Genomic DNA, 19,791 nt, shown 5'->3' on the forward strand with positions numbered 1-19,791 from the left:
TTTTTTCAATTGGGAAGGAACTAGAACTTATCTACTTACTTTTGCCAATTTACTAGCTTTATATGAATATATTTTTTTCTAATTTACTAGCTTTTTTATGGAGATTTTTTTTTTTTTAACAAGTTGATTATGGAATTTGAATTTTTATGTTAACTGATATTTTGCTATATGTTTGTCATTTATGATTTTTTTAATATCATTTTTAATTTTACATAAACTTATACAAATTTATGAGTCGAGTCTACGAATCGAGTCTACAAACTCTTTAAATCTGTGTAGACTCACGTGAATCTTATAATCTTAGTTACAAAGATACTCGTTAATATTTCTCACGAATAAAAAAACAAAATGATATTGAGTACTCGTGCGAAAGGCATAGTTGTCAACAATTATGTTCACAATAATTTACCGTGTAATTAGCATATTGTTGCAATGATTTCTAGCCGATCTTTTCACTAGTTCACATCCACCAAATCATAAAGCATTATGGTCATTTTTCGACTATAACTTTTGATGTTTACTACTCCTATAGTTTAATTATTACAATAATATGCAATGTATTTATAGATAACATGACCATATCATAAAAAAATAACAATGCGGCTGAATTGAAAGGCAGTCATATCATAGATTCATACTCCTATATGAGCAATTATTGAGTCAATACTCCTATTATGAATCATGATTAATGATGATAGCCCCAAAAGGCTCTACCCGTGCAAAATTCCTATTTCATATACTATGATTTAATAATAATGAATAACTTAAAGAAACAAAGCAAGGCTTAGGCATATTCATATGCAGTACTAGACTTTATTGAAGGGTCGTTTCTTGAATTTTTGAGTCACTTTCTTTGATTCCTAACGACCCCACAGGCCACAAGTGTAGTGCGTTGTTCTATTTTTGCATCGGCCATATATGCGTTTAATTAATGGTAATGTTGATTAGTATATTTAAAAGACTCAAATACAACTTGAATAAAACAATTGTAGAACCTAGTTTAACCTTAAAATAATTAATCTAGAATCCAATATGCGAACATGATATTTATAATAATTATGATTAAGGGACATGTCAATTTAAGTGCATATTCCTGAGTCTCTATTGCCTAGTTGTGTGACTTAAATATGTAGAAACTGGTTTAACCATTAATTAATTAATTAACTCATGTAGAGAACTTAGAACTCCTCAATGGTTCTTCCACTTTGAGTTATTTAAGTTGACTCCACTTATGAATGTCAAATGAAATACTTAGCAGCCGGCCCTAGTTTTTTTTAGAGATACTAGCGAAAAGACGGGACATTTACGTGACTGTTTTTCTATTTTTTTTATTACGTTAACGTTTGAAAGTTATTAATGATGTTTTTATTTTTATAAAATTTTGATTTGGATTACAGCTAAAAATACAAATGTTTGTTGCTTTTAAGTTATAAGAGACCAACCTAATCGATTATTTATTTTAATGACACCAACAATATAACAAAAAAAATTAAATTATTTTTTTTAATGACACAAACAACGATCTTTATTATAGAAAAAGTTGTTTAAGAGTATAATTGGGATAGTGAAAAAGTAAATATAAATATACTCATCTAGTTTCTTACACTTTTTAAATGATAAAGGAAAAACACTATATATATATATATATATATATATATATATATATATATCGTGTTTGTTACATTTTTTTAATATTTATATTTATTCTTATTTATTTGTTACATGTATTATTTGTATTTAAAATTGAAGCCATTTTTGGAAAGAGAAAAAGTCAGCCCAAAAGAGCTAAAATGATTTATTTTCTTTATAAATAGTATAGATAAACTTCACATTCTTTTTAAATTTTCTTTCTCCTCATCTCATCATATATAGCAGGTGGTTTGAGTAATTTTTTTGTCTAACATCACTCATGTGCATATTTGCTCTATTTCTTTAATCTAATTAAATAAGTGTTTTCCACATAAATCAAGTTTATTTTGTGTTTATTCGTGTTTTCGTCGTTTTATAAATGTTGTTTAATTTCTCGTTGTGTTGTGGTGTTTATTTGATTCTTATTGTAAAATAAACTTCAATCTATTACAAATTCAATCAATGACTTGAGCGTCAACATTATAGATCTAGATGCATGATTGTTCTGATCATTTTGATTTCATCATATTATTCATAGACATTTTATCATTGTATGCTATTAACTTGGATGTTGTAAATTTGTTTGCAAACTTATCATTTATGGTTTTAGAAATACTAGATATATGTGATTGTATTTAATGTACTATCATTTTAAATGAACCAATATCATTTTGTTTTTGTCACCTAAAATAAAAGTTGACTCCACCATATATTGCACACCACTTTTATGAATTTAATATATTATTTGCTTAATGATAGACAATCAACAACAATTCAAAATGGATTCACAAGTAATTATTATCTATATAATTTCATTAACATTTAACTATCATAGCTTTTAGTCACGGGACTACCTGACAACAAAAAAAAACTATCATAGCAAAATTCATTGTGACTTCAATATGTGCATATTCCGGCCCGAGTCTAACCTACAACTCCAGTTAATTTTTGGCCCCTATTTAAGAAGATTATTATGACCACAACAGCTTAGTAAAAGATTTAGACCAAGCAACACAACTGGATAATTTGATGCAAGACATCACCATTTAAAGCCATAATTAAAATGAGTTTTATCTCTAATATTCTCCTCATTAGCAATTCCTAACCAATATATGAAAGTCTTAATTTCTTTATTCTCCATTACTCATCGAATTCGCAACAGAAAAGCATGGAGAATAAAAGGAAATTATGGCAGACACAAGGACTTATAATTTAATAGAATCTTCTTGATGTTTGATGTGCATAATTTTTTTTATTATATTTGTCAACACCATGGTCATGTGTAAAGGGTTATAGTTAGTATACATATAAATAAGGAATCCGGTTTGCATGCAGGTTGAAATTTTAGGCAGTTATATAGTTGCTGCATTTTGATCGTCGGATTAAGATCCAACGGTTTAGACTTAAAGCTATTATTTTTATATTTAATAAAAAGAATAAAATCTGCTTTAAATTTGGACTTTAAAAATGCACCGACTTCGTGTATTGTATAGTTTATGGCTTTATTCAGCCAAAGGGCTACTTTTATTTGTAATTTTAATCAGTCACAATTTGTATTTTCACAAGGTATCGTGGGTGCATCATTATGCGCATATGCAGCGCCAATTGACGAGATAAAAAAGAAAAATGATAGTATTTTTTTATTTTATTAAAAAAAAAAAGATAGAGTAACGTTGATCAACCGTTTAAGAGACGAATGAGTGGTTGAGGACAACAGAAGTGCCATATAGCACGAGGCGTAAGCAATCGAGTGGAAATAACGGAAATCATGAGGTGGAAAGAAAAACATGGGGAGAGAGAATTCAATTAGTTAGCAGAAAGATAAATGTCCAAGGGCGATAATGAATTTGTCGCTTCTCGTACATGTATTTTGTCGTTCCATAAAGCATTGTCTCTTGACCTAAGTCATGAGTTTTAAAGAAACTAGAGTTTTCAAATGAGAGATGCTACTTAGTATTACACTAACTTTAATGAAAAAACATGTTAATTCCCAACCAGCGGAATTCAGGCGCAATGGGTCATTAAACTTTTAATGTTTGTGCCACATACTTCGTTTTGATTTTGTTTCTCGCTACGAAGGTATTCTCTTTTCAAATAGAAACCCTAATTAGATAGTTGTCATCAGAGTCTCTTGTTGATAAATTAGGATATGATTTTTATCACATGATCCTGATTGTGTCTTTAGACTTATTTGAATATGGTCTAGGACATCTCGATAACATAATATGTGGTAGCTTGCTATCTTGATGCAAACTCATTCTTTTGTTGGATTTAATTGGACTTTCGCCAAATTTAGAACAAATATCGTTTTCATTTTTGTCAAAATACACAATTTGATCACTATTATAAGTAAAAATCTATTTTTTTTTGTTCATTCAACAAATGATGTATGTGGTTTATTATAAAGACCACATACTTCATTTATTAAATGAACCTAAAAAATAGATCTTTGTTTATAATAATGACGGAAAGATGGATACAATATCTTGATTTTGTATATTTATACGCTTAATTATAACCGAATTCATGTTTACAATTTCCGCACTTGCAACTTGCAAGTTTATCTATTCTTGTACATTCCTCTAAAAAAAAAAAAAATCTATCCTCGTACATTATACTATTTTGTTAATTTGCATGGCTTAAATATATAATAATTGTCTAGTTCACCTATTGTAAAAGTTTCTAGTTGAATTTAAAGACTTCTTTATATTCAAAAGTTTCGACAACTTTTTAGCAAAGACTAATATTGATTCGGAGAATCTGTAGAGCATACAAGGTAAACTCTCCTTTCCTAATCGATTTTTCTTCATATGCAAGAGTTTAAATCGAACTCCTAACCACTTCTTTAAAGATTCCAAGTTTTTTACCACTTGATCTAATTTTTTGGGTTAAAAAACAATATAAACGCTGATTTCTTTCCTTTTTTTTTTTGTTGGTTTCAAAACACAAGAATGATCAGAACGTGGGTTTGGGATGTTAGACCTTCACTCATCTTAAGTGAATTAATTAGAATTGGGTAGGGAGGAAGAAAACAAAAAAAGAGGCCAGTTTGGGATGTTAGACCTTTCATTTTTTTGGCCTGCAATAACGCTGCGATTTGTGTCATTTGTTGTGTTGGATTTGTTTCAAACATTCACCTACTTATATCCCCAACAACTAGCAGGCCCTTTTTTCATTAAAAAAAAAAAAATTAAGGATGAAAAGATATTGTTTTCAAGACATGAAGAACACTCGTAAAAGATTTAAATTTACCTTTCTTAATGAAACTAACGAGACTTGAACTCAAAACATCAAATTTAAGACTTATTTTTTTACAGTTGGAATAACCCTTTAGAGTTAATACAAAAATTCAAACTTTAAATAACATTATGTCGTGTCTCGTATAACAAACTCAACATCAAACGACCCAACCTAAATTTTAACAGCAAATTAATGTTTTTTTTTTTTTTTGTAGATAGACGAAATGGCAAAGCCATTATAACCTCACAAATCATGGTCATGGCATCCGGCCTAACAATTTCGACATTTTTGTCAATTGAGCTAGGACTTCTGGATTACATTTTATTTGCAACAATTGAAATATATTGAAACTGGAATTACATTTTTTCTAACAGCAAGTTATATAATATTTTTTAATCGGATTTGCAAATCAACTATAAATACATGGATCCGTCAACAAAAAGAAAAACTAAAAAAACATGGAACATAATACAGCTTAAGCCTATGAAAGTTTGAACAAGTATGGAGCACATAAAATGGTTAGCTTAAAATTTATCAAATTCTATCCAATGTGTCAAAGGATAAGAAAACTATATGAACATAAAAAAATGTCAACGGAATTCGGCATAATATTATATGCTACTTCATTTGTGTCTCAAAATTTGCAACACCCTAATCTTTACATATTTTGATTATGGTGAAAAGGCCACTTTGACAATACAAAGACGTCTATATATTATGTATGTTTCATTTGCCATTAAACTCTACCGTCTAGTTGGAAAACGACTCCTGGTTTACATATTGTGACTGGAATTAACATGTTTTCTTTAGGGGCAAAAATAAAATAAAATAAGAAAACTCAATTTTTTTCTAAATATACATCACAAATAAACTATCTCTTATTTTTTTTCTAAAATAAGATATTAGATTTTCTGGGCCTGATTTTTCCACAAATAAAATATGTATTGAATAAATATACATCACAATCTTTAGCCCTTCAACAGTCCAACTAGTTACTCCATCCGTTTCAAAATACATGTCCAATTTTTGCAATGTGCACTATTCACTTGACTTACTTTGACCATACTTTTTAACTAATATATAAATACAAATATTAGCATGTAAGATGTTGTTTGATTTGTCTCGACAAATATTTTCAAAATATTAAATTTTTATAATTTTTTACTTTAGAAAATTAAAGATATTAACAGTCAAAATTATGCATTGGCATATGTGAAGTGGTTGACTTGGACATGTATTTTGAAACGGAGGGAGTATTACTGATTCAAAATCAAGGGAAGGGAACTTCGTTGTGTAATAGATGCCAAGAAGTGAGCTACTGCAATGTTCCTTTGTATTGGAGTGTGTTTTTTGTTTACGAAAAAAGTTTAAGTGAATTGGATTTCGGAAGCTCATTTAGGGTTAGGGTAAAGTGACAAACCTCAATGTATATTGGAGTATGTTTTAGGGTGAGTCAACTTCTTATTAAATAAGTCAACTTTCATTGTTGAGTCCTAAGAGTTCGCCAAGATCAATATGGTGGTTCTCATGATTTAAATAATGTTTATAGAGATACTTAGAGATCACCCACCAAAGATTAAAGATGTGGCCACGTTAGTATTAAGAGTTGAACTCACATTCTTAGGAGAAAAAATTCAACTCTTTACCAATTAAACTGACCTACATTTATGATATTTAAGCTATTTTATTACTACAATAGTTACTTTTAGTATTAAGAGTTAAACTAAAGTTTTTGGGAGGGAAAAATTCAACTCTTTACCAATTAACCTGACCTACATTTATGATATTTAAGCTATTTTATTCCCCTATGTTTCTAAATAAAGTAAAAGAAAACAATGGCGCAAGGAATTTTAAGATGTGGGGGAAAAATTCCTCATATATATAATATCAAAAGTATAATAATTTTTTAAGAGTATAATTTTTTGAAAACATTTGGAAGAACCCGACTCCCTTAAGAACGGTGACTTTGAGTTAGAAGAACCTAATGCCTTCAAATCCTTTCAAAATAGGTGTTGCTTCACTCCTCTTGGTCTTTTGTAATGCTTGGACGAGATTGAATCCATTGAACAGCCCTTGAAGCTTTAAGTCTTGCATCTCCTGATGAACTTTAGCTTCTGGTGATCTTGCTTCTGATGAGATGCTTCTGATGAACTTGCTTCTGGAAGGTTATCTTTTGGGTTGAGATGCTGGTTGTTGTTCGATGAATATATGTTGGCAGGATAGAAGGGTTGTCATGTTGATTGTATATTTTGAAAGTTTTGGGATGGTCCTTTCTTTTTCTCTTAAGTTGTTTTTGTTTGATGATTGTAGAGAGATTTTCATCCATGTTTAGTTCCTGTGTTTTAGTCGTTTTTTTCATTTTTCATCCATGTTCACTTTTCTTCACAATTCATCTCGATTTGATTTTTAATTTTCGTTTGTTCACTTTATCATTTTTCAATCTTACGGTGAACCAAATTATAATAAATTACTCAATCTTTCTTTTAGTATCTTCACAAGGGATCCCTTTCTGAGCCAAACGAGTACGTGTAGGGAGACAACCGTGAGCCACACGCCACATAAAGGAACGAACTTTGGGCAGGACTTGTTGCCGGGACATGTAGTGACGGTACACTGTTTGCTTCCAAACACGAGAATCTACAGGGTTGCGGTCATGAAGAGGAAAAGTAAGTATAGAAGCAGCGTATGAGATGGAAAAACAAGAACAGAATAAATCACCTCAAAATTCCATGTTGATAAGGTTTTGAGAACTCATATCCTCATCCATGTGTAACCTGGATGAATGAATTTGTTCTTGATAACGTTGATGTGCGATATTGCTTTTGATATATGCTGCTGTGTTTGATAAGGGAAATCGTTGACGGTAACCACTGAATTTGTTCTTGTTGGTGGTGATGTGCTTGATCGATGAAATTGTTTCTAGAAAAGAATTATAACTCAACTTATCACAAAGAAGCTAACCACATTTTCATTTCCTCTTAGTCTTCCAAAGGGAGAATTATGTGGAAGTTTTTTATTGCTAGCTTCATTCACACCTAGGACAAACATTCATTTCAATTCCTAGAGGTGCAACTCATTGTATTGTTCCCTAACTTAAAAAAAAAAAAAAAAAACTTAATTAAATCCTTTTATGTTTGACACTGTCAATTTTTACTGTTAAAAATCCTCACCAAAAACAACACTTCGCCATAACACATTAAACATTGTAATATAAGTGCACCCTCGTTTTTTTTTCCTTGCAACCGATTTAGCAAGCTTCCCGCAATTAAGGAACTATCATTTCTTTTTATTGTGATACCATCAACTCATTATTTCTCTTCTAGTTGAATATGATGCAGCCTTCCACCAGCAAGATAAAAAAAAAGTAAAACACAGACAATTGGCAACCACCACAGTCTATATACCAAAGTACAATCACCAATCCTATCTTCAACTTTCAAATGGCAATTGACAGTTTCATTCCATCGACTATAACAACAATACACACTATCATATAGTACACGCATTAAAGATGGGACGAACAAAAACTTACGCACGGTGAAGAGGGGACACGACTAGTGGTATGCATGGTCGGATATTTTTATCGACCAAACTAAATCCATATAAAAACTATTTATATGGATTTGAATTCATGCATCCATGACCATATTTTATTTAGTTAACAACACAATTGAACCAAGAGAGAAAAAAAGTTCAAAAATAAACATAAACTCAAGAAAACATTTTTAATTTTTTTTTTTGTAGTTACAATGCTTAAAAAAATCTACAACTAAATGAATATTTTGTAAAAAAATGAATACATAATTTAAAACTTCAATCCAATACAAAAATAAATGAATTCAAATAAATAAAACAACACACACTTTTCTGTATACACCTACAAATAAATAAAATATAAAACAGTCAAATTTAAAGTCAGTCGAGTTCCCCTCAGTAAAGTGAAGGTTATATGAATGCTAAAACATCTGAATAAGTTAATAAAATATTTCTAAAGTCTACTAAGGTTCACGAAGGTCGCAGAGGTGTTAGAATCGGTGAAAACTCGTTAGAACTTGATGATTGAGAATTTTATTCCATTCAATGTTTATAATGCCACTAACTTAAAAACAAAAAAAAAAACTATTGACATAGAAGCACATTATGAGAAGAGAAAACATTTGTGGATGAAGAAAATCGGGAATGACGCAAAATAAGAAAAATCAAGGCAAACAAGGGGGCGTCACATACTCTCGGCAACATAAAGAGTCATGCACCACTCACATAATTAGTCGAACAATGCTAAATTTTGTAGGCCACGAAGCTTTGGTTAAATCTAAAGGTGCTTTTCCTTTTGCCAACCAACTCTAATTCAATTACTCCTTTAAAGTGTGTTTGGATGGAGTAATTGAGAAATTTTGAAGAATTTAAAATTCTAGGTAATTCAAATGATTCAATTAAATTGCTTTCATTCCTAAATATTATTGTTTGGATGGAAAAATTAAAAAAAAAATATTGTCATAATTTTTGGGCAACTTTTATAAATTTTAATTTTTTGGGCCAAATTTGAAAAATGAAATTAGGGGTCAATTTGCAAATTTCAAAAAATTGAGGGGTCAAATTCTAATTTTTGAAAAAATTGAGGGGTCAATTTGCAATTTTTTATAAATTTATTGGGGTCAAATTGAAAATTTTGAGCACCAAAATGCAAAATTTGAAAAATTATAACAATGAAGAATTTTGAAATTCTTAACTTTTAGGTGTCATTTGAAATTCTTTAAATTTAACTTGGACAAAATACTTCATAAATTTCCATCATTTTGAAAATTCTTCAAATTCTTATCCAAACAATGGAATTCACATCAAAGTATTTGAATTCCCTCATCCAAACACACTCTAAAGGCTTCAAAGATATCAAACGTGTACGGAAACGCCACTGCCCCAAAGTAAACAATTTACACCAACTATCTTTTAATCCATATTCTTTCATCACCCAAACATCAAACTTAATAGTTTCATAATTCAAAGTTTTATGGCTCACAATCATACAAAGACACTCTCCCAAAAGTGAAACATCAATGATATATGTCTCATTAGTGATGACTCGTATTTCAGGAAGAGAAGAGGAACCTCATTGAAAATCTCTTGTGTAAGGTTAAAAGCGACAATCAAAGAAGGTTGATGATACTTATCGAGTTTCGGAATCACTGTCCAATGAAGAGAATTCTCAACAAAGACCCCCTTGGTTTGATGAGATAAAACAGCGTAAAGCATATTGGGAAGTACTTTCCATGAGTTCATTTTCAAGTTGTAGAGTCTCACTTGTGAATGGAAAGTGAGGTGGCTTAGATGGACAGTACAATCTATTCTAAGGAGTTTGTAATTATCAGTGAATGGATCGAAAGCTAAGCCGTGAACTCAAACGAGCATGGTGTCAGATTCAGAACGGTGAGAAATAGGGAGATTAGGGATGGCCCTATGTTTACGGATGTTAGGGTTCCATAAAGCGATATCGTAGAAACGGTTGGAGATGCAGAGGATACCGTTACATGAACCGAGAATAGTGATGTGGGATTTGTAACGCGTCAAAGGATGGTTGAGTGAAACTGTTGTGGTTAGATTAGGGAAATCAATTTGGTAGAATTCGGAGTTGCGGCATAAGACGAGGTTGAAATTTAAAGAGTTTTTGAGGTGAAGGTTTGTGAAGTTGTGGGAATCAATTAAGGATTTAAGCGATTTAGAAATTGATCGGAATCGGAGGAGGGTTTGTACCGGTAAGCGAGAGAGGATTTCAGTGAATAAATCCAAGAAAAGATCAGACATGGGGTTAGAGAGTGATGAAAGCCGAAAGGATTAGGGTTATTGTGGAGTTCGGTGAATATTGAATTAGGGCTTTCAGTAATTTATAAACTCCAAGTTGACCTAAACCACGGTCATCGGTGCATTGGGTTGGGATCTTGGATTGTGCATAAAATGCTTATTTAAAATTCTATACAAAAATATTACTAGCACATATCCCTCCAAAAAAAAGTACTAATTGAAAAAGAAACTTTTTTTTAGGGAAGTAGAAAAAGAAACTTGTTAGCTCGGCCCTCCATAATTAGTTGCGATTTTGGTTCCCTATTAAAAAAAATCATGGATACAGTAAGATTTTTAAAATTAAGAGGAAATGGGGTCATTGTTTAAGACGGATTTGTATGTAACAGTTTTCAAATTTTTTACTTAACTTTAGATGTGGCGGCATTTTTAAAATTAAGCAGAAATTGTGCCAATGTTTAAGACGAACTTTGTTTGTAAACTGCTTCAACATTGTTACTCTTATGTTGGGTTGATCATGTTCAACATGGTTAAACACATCTGATATATATCTTATAGTGCAATCAAATGATTGATAGTTCAAATAATTGATCGTTTGATATTTTATCAATTTAGGTTATTCTCATAATCATATGCTCCGTTCACGTACTCCTTCACACGCATCGCCAAAGTTGTTCCCATTCTCAGAAGAAGTATTCCTTGATTTTTTTGGAAACGTTTTTTTACGACAAAGAGAACAATGCTAGTGTTTTGTTGGAGTGGTCTAGATTATATATGTATCTATTACACTTACTTGGTTTATTTGCATTGTTATAATGCTTAGACTATATCAAAGAATGTCAGTAAATAAGAGTGAGGGTGTGAGTGCTATTGCACTTGTTTTAGGTTAGGGAACACATCAGTTTGGCAAAGATCGGAGTTGTGATGGAGGATGAGGTTTGAATTTGTGACTGACGATTGGGCTAAGGGATAAAAATATGATTCATAGTTTAAATCAATCTTAATAAGAAAAAAAAAAATATTAACATACCAATTAACATTTTTCTAAAAATGTGGTGGTTGAAAGCTAAAAATGTTACTTTTGCTTATGGCACTTAATGATGTAGACAATGGGAATCACTAGGGTCCGAAAATGCCTCAAATGGTAAGAGATTTCAATCTCTTAATAAAGTGATAATGAGTTTGATCTCTAATTCTTATACAACGAAACTTTGTATTTTCTCTTCGATGTGCCAGATATCGAACAGTTACAAATGAAGGATAAATTTTCGACCAAATGATTCTAGGATAATCAATGATGTAGACAATGGGAATTACTAGGGTCCGAAAATGCCTCAAAACTCAAAGAACGCATATAAATATACTTATAGAGCACCACCAAAGATGTTATCACATTGACAACAAAAATTAATCACATAACTTAACGAATAAGTGAGCTATTTACCAAACTAAAAATTTCGAGTACGTAAAAGTAGTAATCTACACTAAAACAGATTAAATAATAGGTAGGTCTTATCCAAAAAAAAAAATTCCAAAGTAAAAAAGTTGGGTTAAATAAAATACCTAAGTTTTCTTTAACTTTGTGATTAATTGATTAATACATAAGTTTGCATTTTTTTTGAGAGTATCCAAATCCAATATCCATTCCAAGTATGTCGGTTAAGGGCACATGTTATGTTCGAGTGAAACCAACGCGTATAATGAAATGAAATTACACTTCTACCCTTTCCGATCTCCTTCATCTTCTTCTTCTCCGAATCTCTGTTCTCAATAAACAAACATTTTCATATCAAAAAACAACCTTAATCAATGTCGCATCCTAAAACATAAACCTTAAAAAAAAAAACTGCATTTATTTTTCAGTTGAAGATAGAAAGAGAAAATTTCAAACCTGGCAAATCTTGGAGGATTAAGGGCTCGTTCTTCATTGAAGCAACCTTCCCTTGATTTAAACGACGACGACGAAGAGTGTCGTCCTTGGCGTCGAAGATTCACCATGGCTTTTTCCTGGGCTTCTGCCTTCAGGATCACTCTTCTTCTTCTCCTTCTTCTTGCTGTTATTGTCGCTTGTTTCACTCTTCCTATTGAAAAGGTTTGCTTTTTCTGTTACCCTTTTGGATTTTCTATTCGATTTTTATTCTGGGTCGCTGAGATTTTTAGATCAAATTTATTGATTATTATTGATGTTTTTCATGTTTTTTTGGTGTGTAGATTATGAAGGATTTTCTACTATGGGTTGATCGTGATCTTGGGGCATGGGGGCCACTTGTTTTGTAAGTCAGTTTTCATTTTTTAGCTCTAAAATTGGTGTATTGTTGGAAATTTTGGAGTTCCATAGTTGTGGGACCTTGTTTCAATCTGTGTAGTTATAAACAATTGCAATTTGTAGAATTATTTGCGAAGACTAGACGGGATAGGACTAGAAATGACCACATTAGAGAGACTTGGGGTAACACCTATAGTAGAAAAGATGGTGCAAACTAGGGTTAGGTTGTTTAGACATGTAGATGCTTTAGTAAGTAGAGTATATCTGATGGAGGATAATCATATCACTAGAGGCAAAGGAAGACCTAGGAAAACTATTAAGAAAGGTTTAGAGATGAATGAATTGGATAGAAAATGGTATATGATAAAACATTATGTCGTCATTTGATCCGTCTATCCGATACCAATTAGTGGGATAAGGCCTGATTGTTGTTGATGTTGTTGTATAGTTGTGAGACCTTGTTTCAATTTGTGAAGTTTAGTATAATTGCAATTGATGGATAGAAAATTGGTGTATAATTGCAATTATTGTTGTATAGTTGTTGTTGTTGTTGGTGTAACTTACTAGCTTGGTTGAAATATGTGTTGCTAGAGCTCTGATACTGTACCGTGGCTAACATAAGGATGTTGTAGTTCTAACATCATTTAGGTTTTATGGTAATGCTGAAGAACAATGCGATTTTTGACGTGGTTAAGTTGGCTAAGTGAAGGAGGACATTTTTTTGGTGTGTTATATCTTGTTTCTATTGATAAGTGTGATGATTCAATCTTCAATTTGTTAGGGAGCTATTCTTTTCTGCTAAGCCTATTTTGGAAGCTATTTCTTATCATATATGTTCATGTGTCTGAAATGTTACTGTATGCTTGAAGTAGAGTTATTGGTTTGTATGAATGTTGAGTTGAGCGTTCTTTAGATTGTAAGGTCCTTGTGTCATGGGTGTTGATACTTGACTGTGTTGTTCCAAATTTGGAAAGGCTTTTTTTGTAGGTTTTCTTTTTTGGAAAAAGTAGGAGGAATGTATTGTAACATATTGATCTTAATTGTGGTGCTTTGGGTTATGTGAACCAGTTGGCGCAATTCATAATTCAATATTTTTTGGTGGTTTTCAGGGCTGTTGCTTACATTCCCTTGACTGTCTTGGCAGTTCCAGCTTCAGTTCTTACTGTAAGAACTAAGAACTATTGTTTCTATGGCATTTCTTGCAAAAGTTGTTTATTTTTTGTGAAATGATATTCTCAAGTAGTAGCATAAATTGTTTATGTTTACAATGTTGCTTAGGATTGTTAGACAATTGTATCATCTTTATGCATTTTTAAATTCACAAATTGAATTCATCATGGGTTATCATGTGATAGAAAAACGGGTATCTGTAGTGATAGATTTGTAGATGCAACTATTTATTTATAACAATCTCTATACTGTTATCTCAGAACGGAGAATGAGCTATCTTACTATGCAACAAATTAGGAAATAAAACATAAGCTAAGGAAAGAGATGGTCTACTGTTGGAAGGCAATTCCTTTCCAGGAAATTCGAGAGATCTTGGTCACTCCCTCCCATAACCACTCAATGCTATCCAATCCTAAATAAATAATTCCCTATTTATTAAATTACCAATTTATAACATAACTTCCTCATATTAACATAATAACTGTCTAATTGGTTCAGACCATTCACTTTGAACCTCTAGGCTGCCTCTCGTAATGTTTACTAATAAGTGGTCTAAAATCATGATGTTGCTGAGATGTGGCACCACTGAGAGTGGGGAGTACTGACCTGCTCCCTGCCACCATCCTTACCTGTCTCTAATCCTCATCATAGGGTATTATGAGCTTACAATTTCTCCCTGTCCCTGTTCTCTGGCTTTTCACATATTTCTTTGAGCCCCTAAAATTGTCACAAGAAATAAGAAAAATAAATAACATTAACAACTATAACTGAAACTATGATCGACGATAATGCTTACCGGTACTAAAATCCACCACCAATACTTCTAAACAATCGATTGATCCAAACAAGTACTTGTTCCATAATGTATGGTTCTTATCACATGGAACTCAATGTCATTAGGATTTAAATGCTAAATGTGCTTTATCTATTCCAACAAAGCATAAATCCGTTTAAATAATGAGAACAGAGAGGGAATGGATGAGTAGTTCTACTGCAGCAGATGGTCGCTAGACAACATGAATGACCACTTCACAGCTACCATCCCTAGTATTAACTATTAAGTTCTATAAAGTCAATCATTTTTTTCAACGGTTGACCTTTGATATTTGTATTCAGTTTGTAACTCTGGATAAAGGAAGCATGCATCAACAATGATAGCAAAATAATTAATCAGAGTGATGGTTTCCCTATGCAAGGACTTGCATTTTGTCATTCTTTATAGATTTTATTCATGTTACAACTTTTTTATTGTAATTTTTATTTTCAGTTTTCACCCGTCTATTCATTTCACACTTCTATTTTCCATCTCTATTACAATGCATTTTGAATAAGAAGAAAGCTTTTATAAGCAAAGTAAAAATTCAAGTTCTATCTAGTTACACTATACTCTTTTTTCAGCTTGGTGGTGGTTATCTTTTTGGGCTTCCAGTTGGCTTTGTTGCCGACTCTATTGGTGCAACTGTTGGTGCAGGAGCTGCATTTCTTCTTGGTAGAACAGTAAGTTTTCAAGTTTAACATTTATGATTTTTGTCAAAATAATACAAAGTTTTGTCCCACTACTTGCTGCTGAATAGCTAAATGATAGGTTTTTGTTGATTTTTGCTATTTTCTTTTCATTTCGTTTGGGTTCATTGTGGATCACATCATTCTATATAAAGGTATTGTTATTTGTGTCCTGTGAGGTTACTTATTCAAATCGTTGTCAAATTTTACAGATTGGAAGGCCGTTTGTTGTTTCTAGATTGAAGGATTATCCAAAATTTAAATCAGTGGCAATTGCAATACGGAGATCTGGCTTTAAGGTTTGTATGCTTCTTATTGATTATTATTCTTGAGTCTTTTGTTGTCCCTTTCAAATTTTGTCTTGATTTTACCTTTTACTTAGGATCCTTGTTTCCGAACTCAGAACTCTAAACCGTTTTTGTGATTTTGGTGTATAATTAAGGGTTGAATACGTTAGTCCCTAGAAAATCGCAAGCTTTCAAATTAGTCCCTATTTTAATTTATTTTTTTTGCAAAATGGCTACTGTTTTAGGGACTAAACTTGAAAGCTCGTGATTTTGTAGGGGCTAAATATAATATTTAACCCTATAATTAAAGTAGCATTGTTTGATGGCCTGTTAAAACAATAACTAAGCTTAAGCCACAGTGTCACCTAAGAGCCCACTTGGGACAGTTTTTTTTTTTTTTTTGTGAAAAAAATCACTTTTTAAAACAAAATATTCACTTTAGAAGTTTTCATCCGTTACGAATTTAAAAAAAAAAAAAAATTGAGAATCTGGAAAAAATCTAAAAACTGCTTCAAATGAGATGCTGTCTTTAGTAGCTTCTCCAGAAAATCATTTTTGATAACTGCATTTTTATTTTTTAAAAAAAAAACGGGGGGTTTTCATACTGGTAAACAAACACAAAATAACTTCTGTTTTTTTTTTAAAAAATCTCTAAATTATTGAATATCAAAATCAATTTTTTTATAATCCGTTACAAACGGGTCCTAAATGGACCATTGATGCCATCTGGCAATTAAACTATCAAAAAACCGTAATCGGCTTTTAAATTAGCAAGATTACTTTCTAATTAAAGGTCATCTAGGTATGATGTTGGTTAATGTTACTGAGGCTCGCTAAACCAGAAATCATCTGTAGTGTCCCTTCTTTGGTGGCAGCACCACAGACACAGTGTATAATTTACTTTCCCTTGCATGCCCTCAATCTTGGTGTCCTGTAGACCCCACTGCACAAAATTATACTCCTATATTTTATTTGGTCATAATATTACTCAAGTCATAGATCTTAATTGCTAATAGTTATTGTTTAGCGGAACTACATATCTATTAGTCATAAAGATCCTCTGGGGGAGTAATTGGGGGAGTAATTATAACCGGCATCTGATTTGAGGCAATATAATATCTTATCCAGCTATATGATTTGGGGATTAGAGTGTATAGATGTTTAATAAGAGATTGTATTAGAATGTATAGATGTTTAATTAGAGATTGTGTCTTTCCTCTAGGTGTTCATAAAACTATTTATCCCTATTCCACTGCCAATGGCTTATTTTCTGACATTTTATTGACGTTGCTTAAGAAGTCTATTATTGTAATATTTCTTTGCTTCATTTTGGTATAATATTATTCCTATCGGTTAGTTTTTTATCATCTGATATTTTTCTTCTTTGAAAATTTTCTTATTTGTCCTTACAGATTGTATTACTGCTTCGGCTTGTTCCACTGCTACCATTTAACATGTTAAATTATCTCTTATCGGTGACTCCTGTTTCACTTGTGGAATACATGCTGGCTTCCTGGTTAGGAATGATGGTATACTCTTCTCCCTCGAGCAATTATATATCCGGGAATTTCCAAATGATAAACTTCTATTGAAACTTCTATTGTGATCTTGATACTCGTTCTACTGTTTACTAAAAGATGCATGGGCTTAGTTATGATCTTGAAACCTTTGAAATCTATCTTGAAATCTCTTAAAGCTATTAGCGTTGTTCCTTACATTTTGTACCTAACTAAAAAAGAGCCAGTGTCATATAAAAAACACATATTTCATGGATGTGCATGTCATGGCTGTGAAATCTTGTTTATTAAGATTAATCATAAAATTTAAGATTAATTACTCAAATGTCAAAAATAGCATAGATGCTTCTTTTGCATAACACTAAATTGAATTTCAATCTAAATAGCACGTCATGTAACCAAGAGTTAAAACTCCGAACTCCTAACAGGGTGAATTGTGAAAAAACAGATCACAACTTTCTAATCTCTAATCAATATAATTGTGATTTGAATTGTCAAATCATGCAATTCAGCAGACTATACAATACAAATACATATCGTGAAATGTTTTGGATTTTGCTCTACGGGGAGAGCCATAAATATAGATGAATTCTGCATATTGCCAATCCATTATAGCCAATCCATGATTGATATGACTGTGGCATAAATTTTAAGCCGATAGACGGTACATTCAATTAGCTTTTATAAGGAAGTGCATTTGCCTTTGGTATTCTTATATATGATTGTATGTTGGTTGAATTTCATTTGGGTTTGAAGAAGCGCTTTAACTTCTCTAGGCGAATAGATCTATATGAACGAGTAGAAATACAGCCATAAAATTATTATTTCTTAGTACTTTGGCTGTCATTATTCTTGTTGCATATTTGGGATTGACTCTAGAAATCAGCTAGTTTGTACTGTAAACTCACGCCATATGTTTTTACAGCTTACTGACATACCAATTACAGCTATATGTTAATACTTGATGCTGTTATTATTGCAGCCAATAACACTGGCACTTGTATATGTTGGAACGACCCTTAAAGATCTTTCTGACGTAACACATGGTTGGAATGAATTCTCGAAGTCTCGTTGGGTATGAGATACTATCGTCAATTAGATATACTAATGTCTTTCAAGTACTGTAGTTTACCTTATAATTATTGAACATCTAAGATGCTTTATAGAGACATTCTTTCAATTTTCTTAACCAGATCAACTAGGTGTTTGTTTATCTTCAGTAGATATGAATCATGATATACATTTCTTTCTCTTGTTGATGCAGGCATTTATCATTATTGGTCTCATAGTATCTGGTAAGTTACATTGTTTTGCATATTTGTTATTTTAACTTTATGTTTTCAATATACTGTTTTATTAGGCATAAATAACAAATAGTTAGTATTAAATTAATAGGTTCTGTACTCTTAAGTTGGGTTATTTTGGGTTATGTGCAGTGGTTCTTATGATATGTGTTACCAAAGTTGCTAAGTCTGCTTTGGATAAAGCCTTGGCCGAAAACGAAGATATTGATGGGGTTACATCCTCACCGGAGTTACCAATTGTTGCCGAGCCACCATCAGATCTGAACCAACCACTCATAATTAAGATAGATTCTACTGAAGACAATCATGAAAAGTAAATTCATTTTTTGTGTAAATTCTTTCTTCCTCTCCTCAGTCCTCATAGTTGTTTTTTTTTTTTTTAAAGAGATAGCTACCAGCTCCACCTATTTATTTGTGATTTGTACAGCTCCAACATTAGAAATATAGTTTGTGACAGGAGTTTTTAATCCTACAATCAAGATTACATTATTGACTATGTCGAAGAAGTTCATGATATTATCAACGATTCATGATTCTCTTAATTATTTTGCACTTTCTACGCAGCATAATGGCTTGGTGTTTCCGTTCCTTTTTTATAAGCATCCATCCCTCTGTCGTGCAACCATATCTGGACTGTTAATTTTTGCTGCACTATCCAACATAGTTTTTCATTTGAATATGAGGATTACTCAGCAACTCATATTTTGAAATTGTAGGAATTCCATCTATTTTGCCATTTAGGCTTTTAGAATATACTAATTCTGGGAGAATTTCAGCTATTATTATTGCAAAATTCTGCAAGTAGTGTGCTGAATAAAAATGTAAATAAAATAATGAATCACGTTGCTTCTTTAGGGGAACCAATTAAATGATCTTTTAACCTTATTTATTTATTTGTTTGGATAACCGGTCCTTTATACAAAATTAATGTAAGAATGAATTGTCATACTATAGAAGTATATGATACAATAATTGTACCCTTTGAAAGTGACTTGTCAATTTGCCTCCTACCAAGTTGCATACATACATGTGGCACTGTTCATTCACATGATCTTTCATTATTTATAGTGTTGTCACCAACC

The 19,791-nt window shown here is 31.7% G+C and overlaps 1 protein-coding gene across 1 annotated transcript; it reads left to right on the forward strand.

Annotated features, from left to right (window-relative positions):
- Positions 1 to 12,540: 12,540 nt before the first annotated feature.
- On the forward strand, positions 12,541 to 19,268 carry LOC25486082 (TVP38/TMEM64 family membrane protein slr0305). Its single transcript, XM_013607276.3, has 9 exons — positions 12,541 to 12,754; positions 12,874 to 12,935; positions 14,038 to 14,092; positions 15,497 to 15,595; positions 15,814 to 15,900; positions 17,301 to 17,417; positions 18,388 to 18,480; positions 18,670 to 18,700; positions 18,842 to 19,268. Exons 1-9 carry the CDS (start codon positions 12,659 to 12,661, stop codon positions 19,024 to 19,026), a joined length of 825 nt encoding a protein of 274 aa, XP_013462730.1. The 5' UTR covers positions 12,541 to 12,658; the 3' UTR covers positions 19,027 to 19,268.
- The last annotated feature ends 523 nt before the right edge of the window (positions 19,269 to 19,791 follow it).

Source organism: Medicago truncatula, chromosome 2, assembly GCF_003473485.1.
Source record: "Medicago truncatula cultivar Jemalong A17 chromosome 2, MtrunA17r5.0-ANR, whole genome shotgun sequence".
NCBI classification, from domain to species: domain Eukaryota; kingdom Viridiplantae; phylum Streptophyta; class Magnoliopsida; order Fabales; family Fabaceae; genus Medicago; species Medicago truncatula.

What these genes read in the sequence shown, in the direction of transcription:
- LOC25486082 (XM_013607276.3), top strand. Translation starts at nt 12,659, where the DNA reads ATGGCTTTTTCCTGGGCTTCTGCCTTCAGGATCACTCTTCTTCTTCTC. An exon ending in TCACTCTTCCTATTGAAAAG is followed by an intron (nt 12,755 to 12,873) that starts GTTTGCTTTTTC and finishes TTTGGTGTGTAG; the next exon opens with ATTATGAAGGATTTTCTACT. An exon ending in TATTGGTCTCATAGTATCTG is followed by an intron (nt 18,701 to 18,841) that starts GTAAGTTACATT and finishes GGTTATGTGCAG; the next exon opens with TGGTTCTTATGATATGTGTT.